Raw genomic sequence first — 21,838 nt, forward strand, 5'->3', positions numbered from 1 at the left:
TTTTTTTTTTTTTTTGCTGTAAAATTTCCATAGATGCCTATGTTACTGCCTCTGAGCATGCATGCTGCAGCCTCACATGTGTGCCTAACTTGCCTGAGAGACCTGATACAGTAAGTGTGTTCAGACCTTGCCTACTAGATCAGTCCTTATAGATGAGCTTACACAAAATGGCTAGATGATGATGATGGGCCAATGATTTTTTAATTATTTATCCACAGTGGAACAGCTTCAACAGGAAAGAATAAGAATAAGGGAGCCTTATAGTACAGTAATTAGGGCACTCACCTCAGATGAAGCAGATCCTAGTTTAATTCTCTTCTGCCGCTCAGGTAGATGGGGGGGCTTGAACAAGGAATATTTCACATCCCAGATGAATACTCTAATCAGTGGGTTAAAAGTTATAAGCTACCACCTCCTCCTCCTTGTCCTCTTGGGCTTCTTGCTGAAATGGGGTAAGTGCCTAAAGACAGGACAGATTTTGCTGCTGAGCATCCCAAGCAAAGGAGGTGCCTCACAGCAGCCCGACCTTAGGTACCTGTCTCCAAGAGAAGAGTGAGGCTTAGCACACACCCTTTAGCTTGAAATCTCCCATGGGCGGTCTTAGGCGAGGAGCTGCATAGCATGCTGGCTTTTGTGAATCCTATTCAGAGATGCCTTTCTCTCCTCATACATTGTATAGGGAGCCTAGGTGCCAAACTCAGGCTTTATGAATCCCAGTGTTTTTCTGGTCATCTAAAAGTTAGGTGACTATGTTTCTTTGTGAATTAGTCACCATAAATACCTTTAAAAATGTAGCTGAATAATTTTCAGGGAGACAGACTCCTAAATACTTAAGTCACTTTTGAAAATGAGACTTAGGCTACTAAGTCACTTAGGTTCCTTTGAAAATTTTACCCATGGTTATATATATATGGCTTTACTCTATATTTTCTTGTCATAATTTTGAGTTCAACATTGTCCTTTAGCAACCTTGACTGGTTTTTGAAATGTGTTTTTAAATGTCTGAATATATATGGAGCTAAAATTGACTGTAGTATTTTCTTAATGCTGTTTTTTTTTATACATTTCCAGTCTATTAATCTTTTGGAGGGGTTGATTCCCTCAAAGGAAGAAGGCGGCATTTCATCTCCAGCACATCTTCATAAATTGTTTGCTTTTGGATTAATATGGAGTTTAGGTGCTCTCCTGGAGCTGGATAGCAGGGATAAACTGGAAGCTTTCATTCGAGCAAATGATAGCAAATTAGATTTGCCAGAAATCCCTAAACACACCAATCAAACAATGTATGAGTTTCATGTTACTGATTATGGTAAGAGAAAACATACTGGCATTCTTTTTGATAATTAATGATTTTTAAAAATAAATAAGATTCGTTAGAAATATAAAAGTACTCTATAATTACATATTATTTGGTCACACGATCAGAGCTTTTCTTTTTGCTAAGACCCTATTGGCACACTAATCCTATGGAATCTGAATGCAAGTTATATATCTGGAGGTAAGCAATGGAGAAGTTGAGATCCATTTGGATTAGTCATAATTTTTATACCTCTTGTTTTTAATTTAGTTTTCATGGATTCTTTCTATTGAGGTTCCTTAATTAGTCTACAGTATAGGTAATTTTTGAGCATGTTATTTCTGTATTATATTAATTTTACTTTATCTGTCACATTTTTTCCTCAAACGGTATTGATTCTCCTTTGACTTATTGTGCATATATACATTCTACTGCAGGTATATGTGCATCCAATACATTTGAGTCAACGACTTTTGCTGTCAGTACTACTAGGCAATGCATGTGCCACTTCCTTATGCACTGAGATGAGAGTTTAAAAGGGGCATTGTCACCAACTCCCTGTCAATTCCTTCTCACTCCCATGGCAAGAGTTGAAGCCCACCCATAGCATTTGCTTTGATTTTCAAAATTCCTATAGCATACATAGTTAATGTTTAGTGTAGTATAGTTAGGTTAATTGGTTATAGTATTTAGTTAGGTAAATCCACCAGGTATTATGGAAAAAATCCCCAGGTTTCCAGCAGTGTGGAATGCGTAGGGCTGTTTTCCCTGTTACAGACAGGCATAAGAGCGGCTTGATTTGCTTTTGTGAGGACCATGTGGGGGACAAATACTCTGTTTGTACCTCCTTCCAACCAAGACAAAAAAACAGATTTCTGTCTCAGAGTTTACCATATGAAAGAGGTAATGTGCCGCCCATTAGAACTGAGTCCCTGCGAGGTGGCAGATTCAAAGTCCACAAGCAGTGCCTCTTTGGCTGTTTGTGATTCAAAGAACAAGTTTGGTGTGAAATGTCACTCTTTACCTTCACTGTCAGCTCCTCCAAGCATTCCATGCTGACAAGTGCTCAAAGTCTTGATCTTCTAAGAAGACTTGAAGTAAGTCCTCCGGTACCAATTTGAGTCACCACAAATCTAGACACTCATTGGCTGCATTTGATGTAGCTCTGTTGACTCTGGCCTCTTCAGGCCTGTTGAGAATAGTGTCTTCACCCTTACTGGGTCCCTCTTCATCATTCCTGCTTGTCAATTTACATCAGCACTGATGGATAAACACTTACTTGTTTGGTCCCCTCTACTTTGTTGACCTTCTTGTCAGAAAAGGATCTTGTGTGTCTCCCCTACTGGACCCTCCTTTCCATGGTCAATTCCTATTTAACTGTCAAGACAAGGTCTAATATAGATTTCTCCCATGTTGGATGCAACACTTTTTGAGTTAGGAAATCATCACCTATAATATTTAGAAATTCCTGGGGTATTTAGTATCATTTTAAATTTCCATCCATGTGGATTACTTTATAATTTGGGGTTGATAATGGTCAACTAGTCATTACTTTTTATTCATCACAGAAGTAACTTCCTACTGTCCTATGGAACTACCATGCCATTTATTAATCCGGCAGGAGAGTCAAGTATTTCTTTGGTGAAATCCTGTTTATAAAGAATGTACACAAAGTCCTATTTCCCTGAACACAGTAAAAACAAACAATGGCAGGCTCAGAATCCAAGTCTGTCTTTCCATTGAGTACTGTGCCAAAAAGAAGCTCTATCACTCAGCTGCCTCCCAGGGCCAAGCTCACAACTGCTTCTCTTGCTTTCCACTGGCTTTCTGCTACTTACATACACAGTTGAAGCCAGTCAAACCCTAGCCCCAGCATTTGCAGTTAGTCCCAGGGAAACCACTCTGCCTACACATTTTAGCTCTGGATCTCTTTTTCATGTGGCTCAGTGTCTTGGGCAGTTGCTTCCTATTGTTTCCAATGCTACATAAAGTACTCCTATTACTACATAAATGGAAGGGGTGGATTTCTGCACAGGCCACCGGGGTCCGTGCCCAGGGCCCTGGCCAATAAGGGGGCCCCTGCAGGAGTGGCAGAACGCTGGCCCCACCCCTGCTCCTCCTCTTCCCCGGGGCCTTCCGCCCTGCTCCTACTCTTTCCTCTGAGGCCCTAGCCAGGCCAGAACCCAGAGCCCAGCCATAGTAGAATGAGCATATTCCCCCATGTGGAGTTGGCCGAGCCACTCACCCAAACCCCTCTCCCCTATGTCCCTCCTTGTTCATGGATCTGGCCTGAGCCCCTCTCCACAGCCTCCCCTTCTCCCCCCATGCATGGACCTGGTCTGAGCCTCTGCCCCTGGTCCTGAGCCCCTCTCCCCCGCACTCCTCATGTAGATGTGGCCTGAGCCCCCCTCTCAGACACATCCCAGTCCCGAGCCCCTCTCCCCCTACATGCAGATGTGACCCAAGCCTGTCTCCTCCACCCTTCCCCCATGGACCTATCCCAAACCCCTCCCCTGCAAAGACTTGGCCAAAGTCTGTGCCCCCCCCAACCCTGCTGCTTACCGCCCCCACCCCTTTCTCAGAAAACTGGGCATTTGTCCTATTAGCTCTTGCCAACTGAGTTGGCAAGTACAAATGGACAGATGCCCAGTTTTGCTAACAAAGTTGGGATGTCTGGGACAGGGTTTAAACAGGGGACTGTCCTGGTCAAAACAGGATGTATGATTACCCTAGGCTGTAATAAGAGCCACCCAGGTAGCCCAGGCAACTGTGGGGAGCTGGGACCTTCCATCTGCCCTGGGTGGAGGGTCGGGGGGGCCATGTCCCTGCCCCCTATGGCACACCACTCATGGCAGGTGGATGGTGCAGGGCTCCTAACATTGGGCTGGGCTCCCTGGGCTGCTCTTACCACCACCTGGCTTCTGGCTAGGCCAGGAGGCAGGGCCATGGGGGGAAGGGGAGGTACAGGGGCTGGGGCCCCATGGCAGGGGGGATTTGGAGGGCCCAAATGTTCTTTGTGCCTAGGGCCCCAATAAATCTTAGTCTGCCTCTAGTGACGGGGCATTTAATTGCTCCATCCACTGAGTCTGAAGGAGGGTGGTTATCACACTGATAGGCTTTTAAGAGAGGGGTTGTGACTGTCATCCTCTTGATGGCAGCCATTAACACCTTCCAGCATAAAAATACAAAAGGAAACCTGAACATGAGGTCCAACTAGTTAAGCAGACAAACAGCAGATCTGTTGGAATAATTCCTCAACCAGAAAGTATTTTATCAGATTTTAGACCAGTTGGGCTATGTGAGGCTCTGTCTATTGGCAACAAATAGAAATACCAAAGAACCAAGAAGCTAGCCAATATCAGATGCAAACTGCCATTCCAACAGTGTAAGATACACACTTAAAAATGTAGCATGTTAAAGGTTATTCCTTTCTCCAATCATAACTTCAAATTGCTGCACCAAGAAGGAGTTGGTTAGTTCACCATCTTCTTTTGGTTTGTGGCAGAGACGTGGAATAAATTTGAAGCCTCCCTACACACCCTGCATTTCCTTGTCCTCTTGGTAGGAGGCACAGAAGAGAAAGGCTTCTCTTTGAGTCTGACAACTTCACTCCCCAGACAGTTTCTTCTGCTACCAAACTACCTGTTGTTGAGCTCTCTTTGGGTCTACTGCAGAGAGGAGAAAACACAATATTTTGACTAGTGGAGCTACTAAATGCAGATAGTGAATTATTAGGTACTATAGTTTCCATTTGTTGCTCTTTTTAGGTGACTGGGAACACTGGAATAAAAGAGTTCAGGAATATGTTTATCCAACAGAAAATATCCCAGATTATGCATCTATTCTGGTTCCAAATGTAGACAATGTCAGAACTCAGTTTTTGGTAGAAACAATTGCTAAGCAACACAAAGTAAGTACACTATTTCTTATTTAATTGCAAAGCTAATATATATGGTGTAACATAAAGAGGCTTCCTGTCATGAAACAGGGATGTGATAATCCCTCATTATATTCTCTATCTCTACTCAGATTTGGTCAGGTTGTACATTTTGTGACAAGATGGCCAATGTAGTATGGTGGGTCCTGTGCTTTTCTTGGTGGGGGGGGCTAAGATGCCACCCCTTACCCCTGCTCTTGGGGCACTGAGGGCCCCACTAGTGGCCCTGGAAGGTGGTAAAGGAGGGAAGCAGGGGAGGGGTCTGGGTTTGCTCCTTACTCTGAGTCCCAGCCCCTCTCAATCCCTGAAGGTCCTTACCCTCTTCCCCCTTGGGTGGGGTACCTTCAGTCTTTAGACACTGGAGGAGGGAGTCTCCCTCCCCTGCTCCCTTATTCCAGTTTTCTGATCTTCCAAGTCTCACAGCACACCTCCAAGCTCCAGTCCTCTCTCCTTCCTCCTTCTCTCCTGACTGCCTGAAGCAGGGGGTTTTATTAGGTTGCTAACAGGGCCTTAATTGACTACAGGTGCTCCAATTAACGTGTAGCAACCCTCCCTAGTCTTCAGGGAACCACATCTTAATTAGCCTAGGGTTTATATACTTCCCCTCTCCCACTGCTCCCTGGCCCTCCTGTATCACAATTTATTCAATTGTATTTACATTATTTTTGTTATCTACAAATTTGCCCTCACAAGTGTCTCTTTGTCCACATAAAACACTTAAAATAAAGCTCATTGTGTAAAAGATCAATCAAATTAGTCATACACACACAAAAACATGTTAAATATAATCCAAATAACCCCTGTCCTTTTTCTTCTGAGGAAAAAGGCTAGAGGAGATCTTACCATCAGTTTCTGAATATCAACAGACTTATGCTGTCTTAGATGAATTGGGAAGGTGGATTTCAGAGTCAAGAGACATCCGCTAAAAACAGCCTGCCACTACCCTTGGTTATTTCAATGGGAAAGCAATAGTTGATCCCAACTGTCATGAGAGTACAAAGGGAGAGAATGCTTCTCATTTAGTAGCAATCTAAAACAAAAATAATTTTCAAGAGCAAAATCAATACCTTGAACTACACCTGGAAATAAATAACAAATCTTTGGAGTAGAAATATGGTTTATTTAATTTCAGTGTGTAAAATGCACTTACTGTAATTCCAGAGGGTTTGCAAAAAATAGTACATGCAAAAAAGAGTACATGCAAAAGCCTGTTGAGAGTCTTTGGGTTAAGTTTAGAGGTGAGAGCAACAAGGGTGATATCGTGGAGGGCATGTGCTATAGACCACCGGATCAGAAGGATGAGGTAGACGAGGTTTTCTTTGGACAACTAACTGAAGTTTCCAGATCACAGGCACTGGTACTAATGGAGGACTTCAATCACCCTGACATCTGCTGGGAGAGCAATAAAGCAATGCACAGACAATCCAGGAATTTTCTGGGGAGTGTTGGGGACAACTTCCTGGTACAAGTGCTGGAGCAACCAACTAGGGGCCATGCTCCTTTTGACCTGCTGTTTACAAACAGGGAAGAATTGATAGGAGAAGTAGAAGCGGGTGGCAACCTAGGCAGCAGTGACCTTGAGAAGGTTGAGTTCAGAATCCTCACAAAAAGAAGAAAGGAGAGTAGCAAAGTACGGATCCTGGACTTCAGAAAAGCAGACTTTGACTCCCTTAGGAACTGATGGGCAGGATCCCCTGGGAAGCTCATATGATAGGGCAGGGAGTCCAGGAGAGCGGGCTGTATTTTAAAGATGCCTTATTGAAGGCACAGGAACAAACCATCCTGAAGTGCAGAAAGAATAGCAAATATGGCAGGCAAACAGCTTGGCTTAACAGTGAATTCTTGACCTTAAACTCATAAAGGAAGCTTACCAGAAGTGGAAGTTTGGACAGATGACTAGGGAGGAATATAAAAATATGGCTACAGCATGCAGGGCTGTAATCAGGAAGGCCAAGGCACAAATGGAGTTGCAGCTAGCAAGAGATGTAAAGGGTAACAAGAAGGGTTTCTACAGGTATGTTAGCTACAAGAAGAAGGTCAGGGAAAGTGTTGGACCCTTACTGAATGTGGGAGGCAGCATAGTGATGGACGATGTGGAAAAAGCTGAAGTACTCAATGCTCTTTTTGCCTCGGTCTTCACAGACAAGGTTAGCTCCCAGACTGCTGCACTGGGCAACACATTATGGGGAGGAGGTGAGCAGCTCTCAGTGGTGAAAGAACAGATTAAGGACTATTTAGAAAAGCTGGACGTGCATGGGTCCAGATCTAATATATCCAAGTGTGCTGAGGGAGTTGGCTGATGTGATTGCAGAGGTCCCGGACGATTGGAAAAAGACAAATATAGTGCCTATATTTTAAAAAGGGAAGAAAGAGAACCTGGGGAACTACAGATCGGTCAGCCTCACTTCAGTCCCTGGCAAAATCATAGAGCAGGTCCTCAAGGAGTCTATTTTGAAGCACTTGGAGGAGAGTAAGGTGATCAGGAACAGTGAACATGGATTCACCAAGGGCAAGTCATGCCTGACCAACCTGATTGCCTTCTGTGATGAGATAACTGACTCTCTGAATATGGGGAAAATGGTGGATGTGATATATCTTGAGTTTAGCAAAGCTTTTGATACAGTCTCCCACAGTATTCTTGCCAGCAAGTTAAAAAAGTATGGATTGGATGAATGGACTATAAGGTGGATAGAAAGCTGACTAGATTGTTGGGCTCAACGGGTAGTGATCAATGGCTCCATGTCTAGTTGGCAGCCTGTATCAAGCAGAGTGCCCCAAGAGTCAGTCCTGGGGGTGGTTTTGTTCAACATCTTTATCGATGACATGGATGATGGAATAAATTGCACCCTCAGAAAGTTCACAGATGACACTAAACTGGGGGAAGAAGTAGATAAGCTGGAGGGTAGGGATAGGGTCCCGAGTGACCTAGACAAATTGGAGGATTGGGCCAAAAGAAATCTGATGAGGTTCGATAAGGACAAGTGTAGAGTCCTGCACTTAGGAAGGAAGAATCCCACGCACTGCTACACGCTGGGGACCAACTGGCTAAGCAGCAGTTCTGCATAAAAGCATCTGGGGATTACAGTGGATGAGAAGCTGGATATGAGTCAGTAGTGTGTCCTTGTTGCCAAGAAGGCCAATAGCATATTGGGCTGCATTAGTAGGAACATTGCCAGCAGATCAAAGGAAGTGATTATTCCTATCTGTTCAGCACTGGTGAGGCCACACCTGGAGTACTGCATCCAGTTTTGGTCTACCCACTCCAAAATGGATGTGGACAAATTGGAGAGAGTCCAGCGGAGGACAGTGAAAATGATTAGGGGGCTAGGGCACATGACTTATGAGGAGAGGATGAGGGAACTGGAGTTATTTAGTCTGCAGAAGAGAAGAGTGAGGGGGGATTTGATTGCAGCCTTCAGTTACCTGAAGGAGGGTTCCAAAGAGGATGGAGGTAGGTTGTTCTAGGAGGTGGCAGATGACAGAACAAGAAGCAATGGTCTCAAGTTGCAGTGGGGGAGGTCTAGTTTGGATATTAGGAAACACTATTTCACTAGGAGGGTGCTGAAGCACTGGAATGGGTTACTTAGGGAGGTGGTAGAATCACCATCTTTAGAGGTTTTTAAGGCCCAGCTTGACAAAGCCTAGGCTGGGATCATTTAGTTGGTGTTTGTCCTGCTTTGAGCAGGGGATTGGACTAGATGACCTCCTGAGGTCTCTTCCAGCCCTAATCTTCTATGATTCTATAATTCATAACAAAAAGATGAATCAGGAGTTGAACCAATGCCATTGTGATGGGTTGTTCACCCCACATCAGCCCTGTGAGGGTTAAGGAAGATGAGAAAGGGCCAGTTAGGATAATATGCAACACATGAGTGGCTTAGGGCAGAAAAGCAACCCCTAATTGGAAGTCGAAGCTCATCTGAGCTGCTGTGGGCTGGGCTAATATAAAGCCAGGATGCTGGCAACAGAAATCTGCAGTCATTGCCTGTGCATTAGGGAAGGAGGGATACTAGAGAAAGAGTTAGGACTGGGAGCATGGCCCTGAGGGTAGATTGTTCCCAGAAGAGAGAAGGATGGAGAAGAAAGCCTGTGGGAGGTAGATAGGAAGAAGCCAGGGAGAGAGCTGCAAAGCTGGGGACCGAGCAGACCTTGGCTGCATGTTGTAAGGTCTCTGGTTTGGAACCTGGAGAAGTGCATGGTCCTGTGTTCTCCTACCAGCCACTCACAGAGTGGCAGTGCCTGGACAATGAGACTCTATACTTTGGAAGGGGAAATGCCATAGTGACCTGCCCAGAAGGTTGCAGCTCCTGGAGTGAGAAAGGGGTGACAGAGAGGACAATGAGAAGCGAGACCAGAAGGGGAGGTGTCATACCTGGAAGAGAGCTAATCCACAGAACAGCCAGGAGGAGGTGCCACTGGTGACTGAATGAAGACAGTTCTTTAAATGTTTCAGTCAAATCCTTAATTAAATAACTGCATAAAATCTCAGCCCTAAAAGGACTTCACACCTGTTCATCCTAATCCTTAGCCAAAAGCCTGAATAAACAGGTTAAATTAAAAAAACCCAAGGCAAGGGATAGCAATTGCTCAAGCAAGCAAAATGTATTACAGAATTCAATAGCCTAAGTAAACCGTCAAAGTTATCCCAAAGATCATTACAATGGGTGTCTCTCTTCCTAAAAGTAGGAAGGACGATCTTGTGGTTAAAGCAGTGGACTGTGACTTAGCAGATATGGGTAAAATTCTTGACTCTGCCACAGACTTTCCATATAACCCTAGGCAAGTCACTTAATCTCTCTCTCTGCCTTAATTCTCCATGTGCAAAATGAGGATAATAACCTTTCCTTTCTCTCACCTTTTGTTTGTTATGTCTGTTAGATTGAAAACTCTTCTGAAAAGAGATTGTCTTGTACAGTATCAAGCACAGTAGGGCCCCCAACTGTAAGCTCTACTGTAATACAAATCACAGACAATAATGGTGATCCCTTCAGAAGGGGATTTTTACAGCCCAGCATCTCCCATTTTTCTGTGATGCATAGGCTGTCCCCTACACCTCCTTTTGCAGTTTCAGGAGGCATTTTAGTATTGCAGCATGTTCCTGGGATTAGCCATTACCCCATCTCAAGCAATCCTCCAGATCTCCTGTCTCCATAGCAACAGTCAATGGCAGTTTTTTTACTCCCAAACTTTTTTTTTGCCAACTTTGTTTTTTTTATTTTTTCAGGCAATAGTGAGCAATTTAAAATCTCTCTTCCTCCTCCTCCTCCTTTGAATCAGGTAATTAGCAGCATAAGGTTCAGCCACCTGGATTCACTGCTACAGCACCTCCTCAGCACACATCAGGCTAAATCAAAACAGTGTTCTAAACGTGAGACAGTTTTTGCAGGCTTATCTAATCTGACCTCTTGAATAACACAGGCCATAGAATGTCTCCAAAATATTTCCTGTTTGAACATCTAATCTTGATTTAAAAATTGCCAGTGATGGAGAATCTACCACAACACTTTGTAAGTTGTTCCAGTGGTTAATTACCCTCCCTGTTAAATTTTTTGAGAAATTTTGAGGCTTTACCACTCTCAGAGAAATCCTGGCCACTACCGCTTTGCCAATACTATGATGTCCTAGCAGGGTGGCCTAAAGGTCCTGGATGACAAGGATAACACTGGCTTCAGGTCTATCCTTAAGAAAATATTTTTTTCAACTGCTTTTGTCTCTGATGCCTCATGAGACACAATGAGATTTTCAGACATGGTAATGGCATCCAGTTCAGTAGCCATATGTCACACCTGTTTACATCTCTGGATGGTGGCTGCCTACTTCAAACAAATCTGACAAACCTCCTAATTTACAGTTTAATTTCTATTTGGACAAATATTAGATAAGATAGTGCCAGACAATGCATCCAAACAAAAGCAGTCTCTCAGTTCTCCATGCAGTGCATTAAGAAGGGACTGTATGTCCAACTGAAAACACAAATGCTCCTTTTGTCTGTCCTCTTCACAGAAGTACCAAAGAAAAACATTAGCGGAAAACCCTGGAACTCTGGATCAGGCCACAAAGCAGAGGTGTCAGCAGTACCTCTAAGAGCTTACTATGACAACAAAAGACTGCCTCTGGCTCAGTCTGAGTCTAATAGACAGAATATCCTACTTCTCAGAATTGTCTCTCAGAAGCACAGACAAAAGTGGTCATCCAGTCACGCATCTTAAGCAATTCTGTGTGGAACCACTCACCAGAACAAATTCAAAAGGAATGGTCTAGACAGTATTTGGTCCTGCTATGAGGGCAGGGGACTGGACTCGATGACCTCTCGAGGTCCCTTCCAGTCCTAGAGTCTATGAGTCTATGAGTAAAATCAGGTTCTGATTTCAAACCAAGTACTCAAATCTCTGAGTTTGACAATCCCAGGGAATATCCACATGGGTCTTCTTCTCTGCCTCCAGATCATGAAGTACATACAACAGATGCCAATCTACTGTGCTAGGGAGCATATCTGGGAAACAACACAACACAAAGGACATGGACCTTCAGAGACAGGAACAAGAGCATCCACTTCTTCAACTTCAAAGTGATGAAGAAAGTCTTCCAAAGGTTCCAAGCCAACTTCTGGAGGATCACAATCTGCTCCAGTCAGAAAATATCATGACAGTGGCATACATCAGCAATCAAGGAGGAACTCAGAGCTCAGTCTTGCACCTGGAAGTGAGGGAGGTAATAGAATGGGCAGAGGAGAATCTTGCTACCATAAGAACAATATACATGAAGGAAATCTGAATGCAGACTAGTTTAGCACATGCTTAGTCAACAACTCAGAATGGTATTTGAATTAGGAAGTCTTCAACCTGATCTCTCAGAGTTTCAGCCTCCTGGCACTCAGTTGGTTTACAAGTTGGAAGAGCAGAAAGCTGGCACAATACTTCATCAGAAAAACAGTTATCAAGTCACTAGGGACAGATGTACATAGGTGGCTAAAGGACTTTCTCTACATTTCTACCTCTTCCACTTCTAAGGAAAGTGGTTGAGAAGATAAGGCAAAAGCAGGCAAAGGTGATAGTTCTGGCTCTACACTAGCTGAGCAGACCATGTTTTTCAAAGCTAGTAGACTTGGCACAGAAATCTCCAGTGCATCTATCAGTGAAACTGGACATCCTTCACCAAGGTCCCATTCTCTATCCAAATCCAGGCCATTTCCAACTGGCAGCCTGGCTATTGAAAGAGAAGCAATACTTATACTGTGAAAAGCAACAAAGAGTCTTGTGGCACCTTATAGACTAACAGATGTATTGGAGCATAAGCTTTTGTGGTGAATACCCACTTCATCAGACGCATGTAATGGAAATTTCCAAAGGCAGGTATAAATATGCAGGGAAGAATCAGTCTGGAGATAACGAGGTTAGTTCATTGGGGTTTGTTGCATGGATTGGATCACTTGCTTTCACAGACCTTGGGAGGCAGGCCAGTCCTTGCACACAGACAACCCGCCAACCTCTGAAATTATACTGTGGTTATCCTCCAAAGTGATTGGGACTCTACTGGCCTGCAGACAGACTTTAGCACTTAAGTTCTACTACTCTGGTTGGTCAAGGTTTATCTTATGTTGTCAAAACCAAACAAAACCAGAAACCTCAACAATCCCTGGAATTCTAACTATTCCCGATTTTCTTCAGTACAGTATGGACAAGGGACTTCAGCCCAGCACCAGAACATGTCAGGTGTCAGCCACAAGCAATGTTTTATATGCAGAGTCCTTTGGTTTCTTAGCTGAAAATCTTCAAATCTCAAGATTTCTCAGAGCAGCCAGATTAGTCTGACCAAGGATCTAGTCAGTCATTCTTAAATGGGATCTACTGCTGGTGGAAAAAACCCTAATCACCTATTACTTTGAACTGTTAAGAGTTATGCCACTCTATTTATCTGTCAAAACCTGCCTCTTGGCACCTCCGCTAGATGGGTCACGGAGTTAGCAGCTCTATATATTCAGGGTTTAAGGACTCCAGAATCTTTGTTACCAAAAGTGAATTCCTCTTTCCAGGAATGACAAGAAGTTATCTTTCCACTATTCTGTCCAAATCCACAGTATGCTACTGTAAAGCCATAGCATAATCTGAATGTATGTAGAGCACTCAAGATCTACCTCAAGTGCACCAGATTAAGAAGAAGATCATGCTTCTTGTTTGTTCCTTTTCACCAGAAGTGCCAAGGTCTTCAGGGATCCATGCTATCTCTGGCCCGTTGCATAGGAATCAGAGCCTATTGTACTAAAGTTCTAGCCACATCATGAACAGAAAGAGCATGTGCTTCAACTAAGGAAATTTTCATGGCAGCAAGATGGCCTCTATCAATACCTTTATTAAACAGTATAAGGTGGATTTCGTATTCTCTGCAGAGACATTCTTCTGAAGGGAAGAGCTGTATGGTGTGATCAAAACATAACTTATCTTCACGCATTTACTTACAGGTGGAGAATTCTTTATCTCAGTCTGTTTTTTTGATCCTCTCTACTTACATTTCACTATTTGCTGTATCCCACACACAGCAGACTTGTGAGAAATGCTGGGCTTCAGAATGGAAAATGTATTGTACAATAATTTGATTTCTTCTAGCAGCATCTCCCACAATTTTACCTCCCTGCTATGATTTCAGTAGCCAGAGCTAAGGGACAACATTTATTTTTATGTCTATAAATTTATGAGCCTGATGAGACCTATTGTACATAGTTCACTAGCTGACACTAAGATTATTGTTTCTTATCAGTGTCTGGAGAGGGCAGATGGACCGAGCTGCGGGGGTTGGGGAGTGGCAGCTGGACCAGCCAGATAACTCCTCCGAAGGCCATGGAGCTCCCCTGGCCAAGCTGCTCGTGACCTGGAGCATGCCTCCTATTTGCTGTGCAAAGCCAGGGGTGGAGGCACTGATGTTGGGGTGTCCCCCTGTTCCCACCCGTGTACCTGGTCTCTGCTGAGCTGGGATGTGGGTCAGGAGGAGCGTGTCTATGCTTTTGCCTCTGGGTTGGGAGTGGGTGCTGCTGGCGCTGCTGTTGAGGCTCCTGAATGTTCTGCTTAAAGAGACTGCACTGACACACTCAGGTACACTCACACTCCCCTCCCCAACACCCACACTCCCCCAACACATACACACACACACATGCCCCCAACATACACACACACTCTCTCACACACACACTCCCCCTAACACATACGTACACACTGTCTCACACATACACACGCACACACACACACTCCCCCATTGCACACATACATGCTGTCTCTTGCACACACAGTCCTCAGCGCACGCACACACATGCTTACACACTCCCTCAACACACACTCTCTGTTTCACACACACTCTCTCTCACACATACACACACACACACACACTGCCCCAACACACTTTCACACATACACTTCCCCAACATACGCTCTCTCTCTCACACACACACTCCCCCAACACTATCTCACTCTGTCACACACACACGCACATACACACACACCCTCTCACACACACACAGACGTTGTTGTTGTTGTTGTTTTGTTGTTACTTCTTGGTTCTTCCTATCGAAATGCAGAAGGGATTTATAAACTCTGTAATTTTATTCATTCAAAGTTCAGTAAGGATTACAGTATTGATGTTTTAGTTTTTTGACTGGTCTGTGTATTTCATAATTCTTCTTTGAGTGCTTGCTCATATCCATTCCAATTAGGTGTGCGCGCGCCGCGTGCACGTTCGTCGGAAGATTTTTACCCTAGCAACACCCGGCGGGTCGGCGGGGCACCCCCTGGCGTTGCGCTGCTATGGCATCGGATATATACCCCTGCCGACCCGTCCGCTCCTCAGTTCCTTCTTACCGCCCGTGTCGGTCGTTGGAACAGTGGAGCACGGCTTAGCTGATTACCACTTCCCTAGCTATTCACCGTTTTAGTACTTATTGTATATATAGTTGTATAGTTATAGTTGTAGTTTATACTTTATTAACTTTTATTAACGTAGTTAGTGTAAATACTTAGAGGGTTGGGGATTAGCCCCTTCCCCTCTCCTGGTGCCCAGGCCCATGCCTGGTTCACTGGGCTTCAAACTGTGCTCGGCCTGCCGCCGGCAGATGCCAATGGGAGACCCGCACGACTCCTGCCTAAAGTGCCTGGAGGAATCCCATCTCACAGATAAGTGCCGGAATTGTAAATCATTTAAGCCGCGGACAAAAAAGGAGCGAGACTTTCGCCTTAAGCAGCTCCTAATGGAGGCGGCCCTCACTCCTCCAGCCTCGGCACTGAGTACCACACAGTCTGCACCGGGAAGAAGTGCCTCGTCGGCACTGGAGAGTGCCAGCACCGCCAAGATGCCCCGGCACCAGCCGTCACCGCTCCCTCTCCCCACGTGCCAAGAAGGCCAAGGCTCCTGCGGCTCCAATACCCGCGCCGCAGTCAGAGCATCAGCCAAGACCAAGTCGCCTGGCACCAACAACTGCCGCGGCACCAGCGATCTCGGCACCGTTGATTCCGGCCATGCAAGAGCCGTCGAGTCCGGTGCGTGACAGCTCTCCGGCACATGCCTCGGTAGAGCTTCTCGTTCCCACCACGCCAGAGACCTTTTCAACAGCGAGGGAACTCATTGCTCTAATGGAGCCCACCCTTCCTCAACCCCCGGCACCACCAATGCAGTTGTTGCGTCAGTGGGGAAGCCCTGGACAGGCCACCTTCCATCGACGCTGCAGGCAGGCATCACTCGAGGTCAAGGTCTCGCCAGCATTCCTGATCTTGCCGCTGGTCCCGGTCCAGGCACCGCTCACAGTCCCGGTACCGGTCCCCTTCTCGGTACCAGTCATACTCGCGGCACTGCTCGAGATCCCGCTCTCCCGACTGGTACTTCAGACGGTGGTCCAGCTCCCGGCACCGTTCTCACCGCAGCCGCTCTCACCACCGAGCTTCATGATCCCAGTCGGCCTCCCGACACCGCGCTGGTCGCAGGTCCCGGTCAACCTCTCGGCACCGGTACGACTCCTGGTACCGCTCTCCGGCAGGGCACGACGTACAGTACCCTGCGCACGGGGCCACTCCTCATGTGCACTCTGCTCCGCCATAGCCATTACGGCACCCATCTGAGTCTTCATACACTGACAGCTCCGTGTATGGGGACTCAGACCCGCAGAACTGTCTCCTTCAGGAGGCTCAGGGCACGGAACAAGCGCCTCAGTGGTCCTTCTGGATGCCTTGGGCATATCATCAGGCCCAAGGCGAGCCTACAGTACCATCTCGTTCCGCCCCGTCGGACCACCGAGTACCAGAGGCCACTGTTAGCCGCCCTCCTCCAGCGGGTACAGACGACTCGGCTCTGGCGCCGGACCCTCAGGTGTTCCCGGACCCTAATGTTCCTCAAGAAAAGGAGTCACTGCATGATCCAGTTGTGCCGGGTCTGTCGTCCTCCTCATCACCAGACGAAGCAGTGGCTGGTACCACCTTATTGGGCCCGCCCCCGATTGACCTCCAAGCCCACCAGGACCTACTAAGGGGAGTCGCCTTAAATATCAACCTCCAGGTGGAGGAGGTCCCGGAGGTGGAAGACCCGGTCATAGACATATTGTCGGCAGATGCGCCAACTCGCGTGGCTTTGCCATTCATCCGGTCTATCCAAGCCAAAGCAGACACCATTTGGCAATCTCCGGCGTCTATTCCTCCTACAGCCAGAGGCGTGGAAAGGAAGTACATGGTACCCTCTAAAGGGTACGAATATTTATATACCCATCCTCCTCCATGCTCTCTGGTCGTTCAATCTGTGAATGAGAGAGAGCACCATAGCCAGCAAGCTCCTGCCCCAAAATCGTGGGAGGCTAGAAGGATGGATCTATTGGGGCGTAAAGTCTACTCCGCCGGAGGCCCTACTCAGCAGAGATTTGATCTCTCGGTACTTGTGTTTCAAGGACTTGAAACAGGGAATATCCTAGAGTACCCAGGGCGGGGAAATCTGGGAGGAGGTAAAGAGGGGGAAGGGAAGTGGGTTATTTCCCTTTGTGGTGAGACTTAGGGCATCTGAGTCTTGGGGTCCCCCAGGGAAGGTTTTGGGGAGACCAGAGTGAGCCAGACACTGGAATTTTCTGGCTGGGGGCAGCGATATCAGATCCAAGCTGGTAATTAAGTTTGGAGGTTTCATGCTAGCTTCTCATGTTCTGAACTCTAAGGTTCAGATCTGAGTAGGAAAGTTATGACAGGGACGCAGGTGTAGTTTGGTGAGCTTGGTTACAAAAGATCACGCAGCCATGTGACCAAGAAGGCTGAGGCAGGTACCGGCTGAGGTCATTGGGAAAGTTTGAAGGCTTTCTATGGCCGAGACTAGCATCCGAAACCGGGGTAATGGAAGGCAGGCTGTTGCGAGCTTGGAGTCTAGAATGGCCCCAATGAATTCTATTCTTTGAGTGGGCACTAGAGTAGTTAGTGAAAACCGTAAACTGGGATGTGGTACAGCCCTGTAGGCAAAAAGCAACTGCTGCAACACTAGGTCCCAATTATTGGAGTGTTTGTTGATGAATTTACGTATCATGGCCCCCAAAGTTCCATTAAACCTTTCGACCAGGCCATTGGTTTGATGGTGGTATGGGGTGGCAACCAAGTGATTCACCCCATGAGTTTCCCACAGTTCTTTCATGGTCCCTGCCAGGAAATTAGATCCTGAATCTGTAAGGATATCAGAGGGCCAACCTACCCTGGCAAAAATATCAGTTAGGGCCTGGCACACAGCTTTAGCCCTGGTGTTGCCTAGAGCTACTGCTTCCGGCCATCGGGTAGCAAAGTCCATGAAAGTCAGTACGTACTGCTTTCCGCTGGGTGTCTTTTTGGGGAAAGGACCCAGAATATCCACAGCTACTCGCTGAAATGGGACCTCAATTATGGGGAGTGGCTGGAGAGGGGCCTTGACCTCGTCTTGGGGCTTTCCCACCCTTTGGCATACCTCACAAGACTGGATATACTTGGCAACGTCCTTGCCCATCCCCTCCCAGTGGAAGGACTTCCCCAGTCTGTCTTTGGTTCTGTTCACCCCAGCATGGCCACTGAGATGATCATGGGCTAAGCTTAAGAGCTTTCCCCTGTACTTTGTTGGAACCACCAACTGTTTTTGCAGCTGCCATTCTTCCCGGTGTCCACCAGAAAGAATTTCCTTGTATAAAAGTCCTTGGTCTATCACAAACTGGGATCGGTGAGCAGAGCTGAGAGGCGGTGGGGTGCTCCGTGCCGCCGCCCAAGCTTTTTGAAGGCTGTCATCTGCTTCCTGCTCAGTCTGGAACTGTTCCCTTGAGGCTGGGGACACCAGTTCTTCCTCAGACTGTGGACTTGGGCTTGGTCCCTCTGGAAGCGATGTAGATGATGGGGTTGATTCCGTTGCTGGTGAACCACTCTCCGGTGGTGCACCTGGGAGTATTTCAGGCTCTGGCTGAGCCTCTTCGGTCTGATTGTCTGTTGCTTCTGCCAGTTCTGGCTCGCTGGCGCCTTCTGGCGGTGAGGTTGAAGATGTGGTTGCGATTGCTGGCGCTGGTGCTGGTTTTGGGAGCTGTTCCAGTTCCAGGCCTGGGACTAGAGGTGCTGTGGCTGTTTCTGTTGTTGGCAGGGAATCCGGGTCCACTACCTCTGTCTGGGTCTCTGGTAGCACAGACGGGTTTCCTGTGGATGGCTCAGGAACAGGAATGGGTCTGGAAGCTTGCCTGGTTTGGCTATGTGTAACTATTCCCACTCTCTTGGCCCGCTTCACCTGGTTGGCCAAATCTTCCCCCAGTAGCATGGGGATGGAATAATTGTCATAGACTGCAAAAGTCCACCTTCCTGACCAGCCTTTGTACTGGACAGGCCGTTCAGCTGTAGGCAAGTCTACAGCTTGTGACATGAAGGGGTAAATTGTCACTTGGGCCTCTGGGTTGATGAATTTGGGGTCGACGAAGGATTGGTGGATAGCAGACACTTGTGCCCCCGTGTCTCTCCACGCAGTAATCTTCTTTCCGCCCACTCTCAAATTTTCCCTTCGCTCCAAGGGTGTTTGAGAGGCATCTGGGCCTGGGGATCTTTTGGGTGATGGTGGTGTAATGACTTGCACCCGGTTTGGGTTCATTGGGCAGTTGGCCTTTATATGTCCCAGTTCATTACACTTAAAGCATCTTCCAGCTGACTGGTCACTGGGTCTAGGTGAGTTACTGGAGACTGGTGAGGTGGAAGAATAGGGTGTCTGTGGCTTTCCTTGGGTTGTAGGTGGGGTCTTGGGTTGCCCTCGGTTGTAGGGTTTATTGTCGGTGTGCCCCCTGGGGTATTCATTCCCCTTGACAGTAGCTTTCTTGCTTTCTGCCACTTCCATCCATTTGGCTCCAATCTCCCCCCGTCTCGGTGAGATTTTTGGGTTTTCCATCTTGTATGTACTGTGTTATGTCCTCAGGAACACCATCCAAGAACTGCTCCATTTGTATGAGGAGGTGCAGTTCGTCCAAGGATTTAACATTGTTTCCTGATATCCAGGCCTCATAATTTTTCCCAACGTAGTAGGTGTGTCTGGGAAATGACACATCTGGTTTCCACTTTTGGGTTCTGAAACGCTGATGGGCCTGATCTGGGGTTATCCCCATTCTGAATCTGGCCTTGGTTTGAAACAGTTTATAATTGTTCAGTCTGTCCTTCGGCATTTTAGCCGCCACCTCTGCTAAGGGTCCACTGAGCTGTGACCTCAGCTCTACCATGTACTGGTCTTCAGGGATGCTGTACCCAAGACAGGCCCTTTCAAAATTTTCTAAGAAGGCCTCAGTGTCATCACCTACCTTGTAGGTGGGAAATATCTTGTGATGTGGAACAATCATTGGCGCAGGGTTGTTAGGATTGGCTGGAGCATCCTGCCAGGCCTGTGCCAAGTCCATTTCATGCTTTCTCTCTTTTTCCCTCTCTTCACTCTGTTTTTGTTGTTTTTCCAGTTCTCGTTGGTGGGCTGCATCTCTGGCTTCTTGTTCTCTTTTATGGGCTGCCAGTTTGATGTTTTCTTCCCTTTCTTTCAGCTCTACCTCTTTTTCTCTTTTTTCCATTTGTCGCCTGTGGTCTGCTTCTTTTGATTTGTCTCTCTGCCCCCATTTTTGCCTTGGAAGTCAAGGTTCCTGTTTTCTTGTGTTGGGGTGCCCTCTGGTATTTATTGTTTGAACTGCTGGCTCTCTGTTGTCTCCTGGGGTCTGCCTAGCAACAGTGCCTTTTTTTTCTTCCTCTAGCTAATCTTTTAAATGTAAAGTAAACCAGAAATACCACTTTATTTGCATGTGTGTTGTGCTGAGTACTTGACTCTCAATCGGAGTGCTATAGTTTAACAAAAGACCCTTTGTCAAGCTTAATAGTTCCTTGCTTAATATGCAAGCCAAACTGCAACGAGAGAACAGAAAAAAAAATTCTCTCTGGCTCCTTTTAAAACCAAACCCTTTCTTCTGCTTAAAAGCCCTAGCAGAGAAAAAGAAAATAATATTCCTACTGGCTTCTGGATTCTTATCTTTCCACACCGCTGCCACTCATGTCATAACTTTCCTACTCAGATCTGAACCTTAGAGTTCAGAACATGAGAAGCTAGCATGAAACCTCCAAACTTAATTACCAGCTTGGATCTGATATCGCTGCCATCAGCCAGAAAATTCCAGTATCTGGCTCACTCTGGTCTCCCCAAAACCTTCCCTGGGGGACCCCAAGACTCAGATGCCCTGAGTCTTACCACAAAGGGAAATAACCCACTTCCCTTCCCCCTCTTTACCTCCTCCCAGATTTCCCCGCCCTGGGTACTCTAGGATATTTCCTGCTTCAAGTCCTTGAACCACAAGTACCGAGAGATCAAATCTCTCTCTCCCCTCACCCAGAGGGTATGCAAAGTCAGGCTTAGTAAATTTAACACAAAGAGATTTCCCCCTCCCTTCGTTCCTTAGTCTTAACCAGTGAAAAAACTCAAACAGGTCTTAAAAAGAAAGAAAAAGACATAAAAATGGTCTCTGTATCAAGGTGACAATATACAGGGTCAATTGCTTAAAAGAGAAAATGAATAAACAGCCTTATCCAAAAAGAATACAATTTAAAACATTCCAGCAACTACACACATGTAAATACAAAAAAACAATATAAACCTATTGTCTTACTATCCTTGTGCTTACAACTTGGAAACAGAAGGTTAGAAAGCCTGGAGATAGAGTGATCACTCTCAGAGCCGAGAGGACCACCGAACCAAGACAAAGAACACCCACCCAAAAACTTCCCTCCCTTGACATTTGAAAAATCTTGTTTTCTGATTGGTCCTCTGGTCAGGTGTTTGGTTCCCTTTGTTAACCCTTTACAGGTAAAAGAACACTAACCCTTAGCTATTTGTTTATGACAGTCCCCTCCAAGCCTGGCTTGCCTCAATTTACCGCCCAGGCAGGGACTCCATAGACATGGTCATTAATGTTCCTCAAGCCATCTTAGGCTCCCTCAACTAGTGGCTAATGCCTTCCCTGGTGTGCGCAGGGATGCCGCTCCAACCGAGACAGCCCTCAGTGTCCCTAACAACGGACACCTCGTCTCTTGGCTGGGGGGGCACACCTAGGCCATCGCCGCACGCAAGGCCTCTGGTCAGCTCAAGAGCTGTCC

At 46.4% G+C, this 21,838-nt stretch overlaps 1 protein-coding gene across 1 annotated transcript in view; it reads left to right on the plus strand.

Moving 5' to 3' along the window:
- Positions 1–21,838, plus strand: part of DNAH8 (dynein axonemal heavy chain 8) — a 567,023-nt gene that overhangs the window by 368,164 nt on the left and 177,021 nt on the right. Inside the window, 2 exon segments of the mRNA XM_030557275.1 lie at positions 1,072–1,309; positions 5,065–5,207. Coding sequence (XP_030413135.1) covers positions 1,072–1,309; positions 5,065–5,207 — 381 coding nt within the window.

The sequence above is a fragment of the Gopherus evgoodei genome, chromosome 3 (genome assembly GCF_007399415.2).
Source record: "Gopherus evgoodei ecotype Sinaloan lineage chromosome 3, rGopEvg1_v1.p, whole genome shotgun sequence".
Lineage (NCBI taxonomy): Eukaryota > Metazoa > Chordata > Testudines > Testudinidae > Gopherus > Gopherus evgoodei.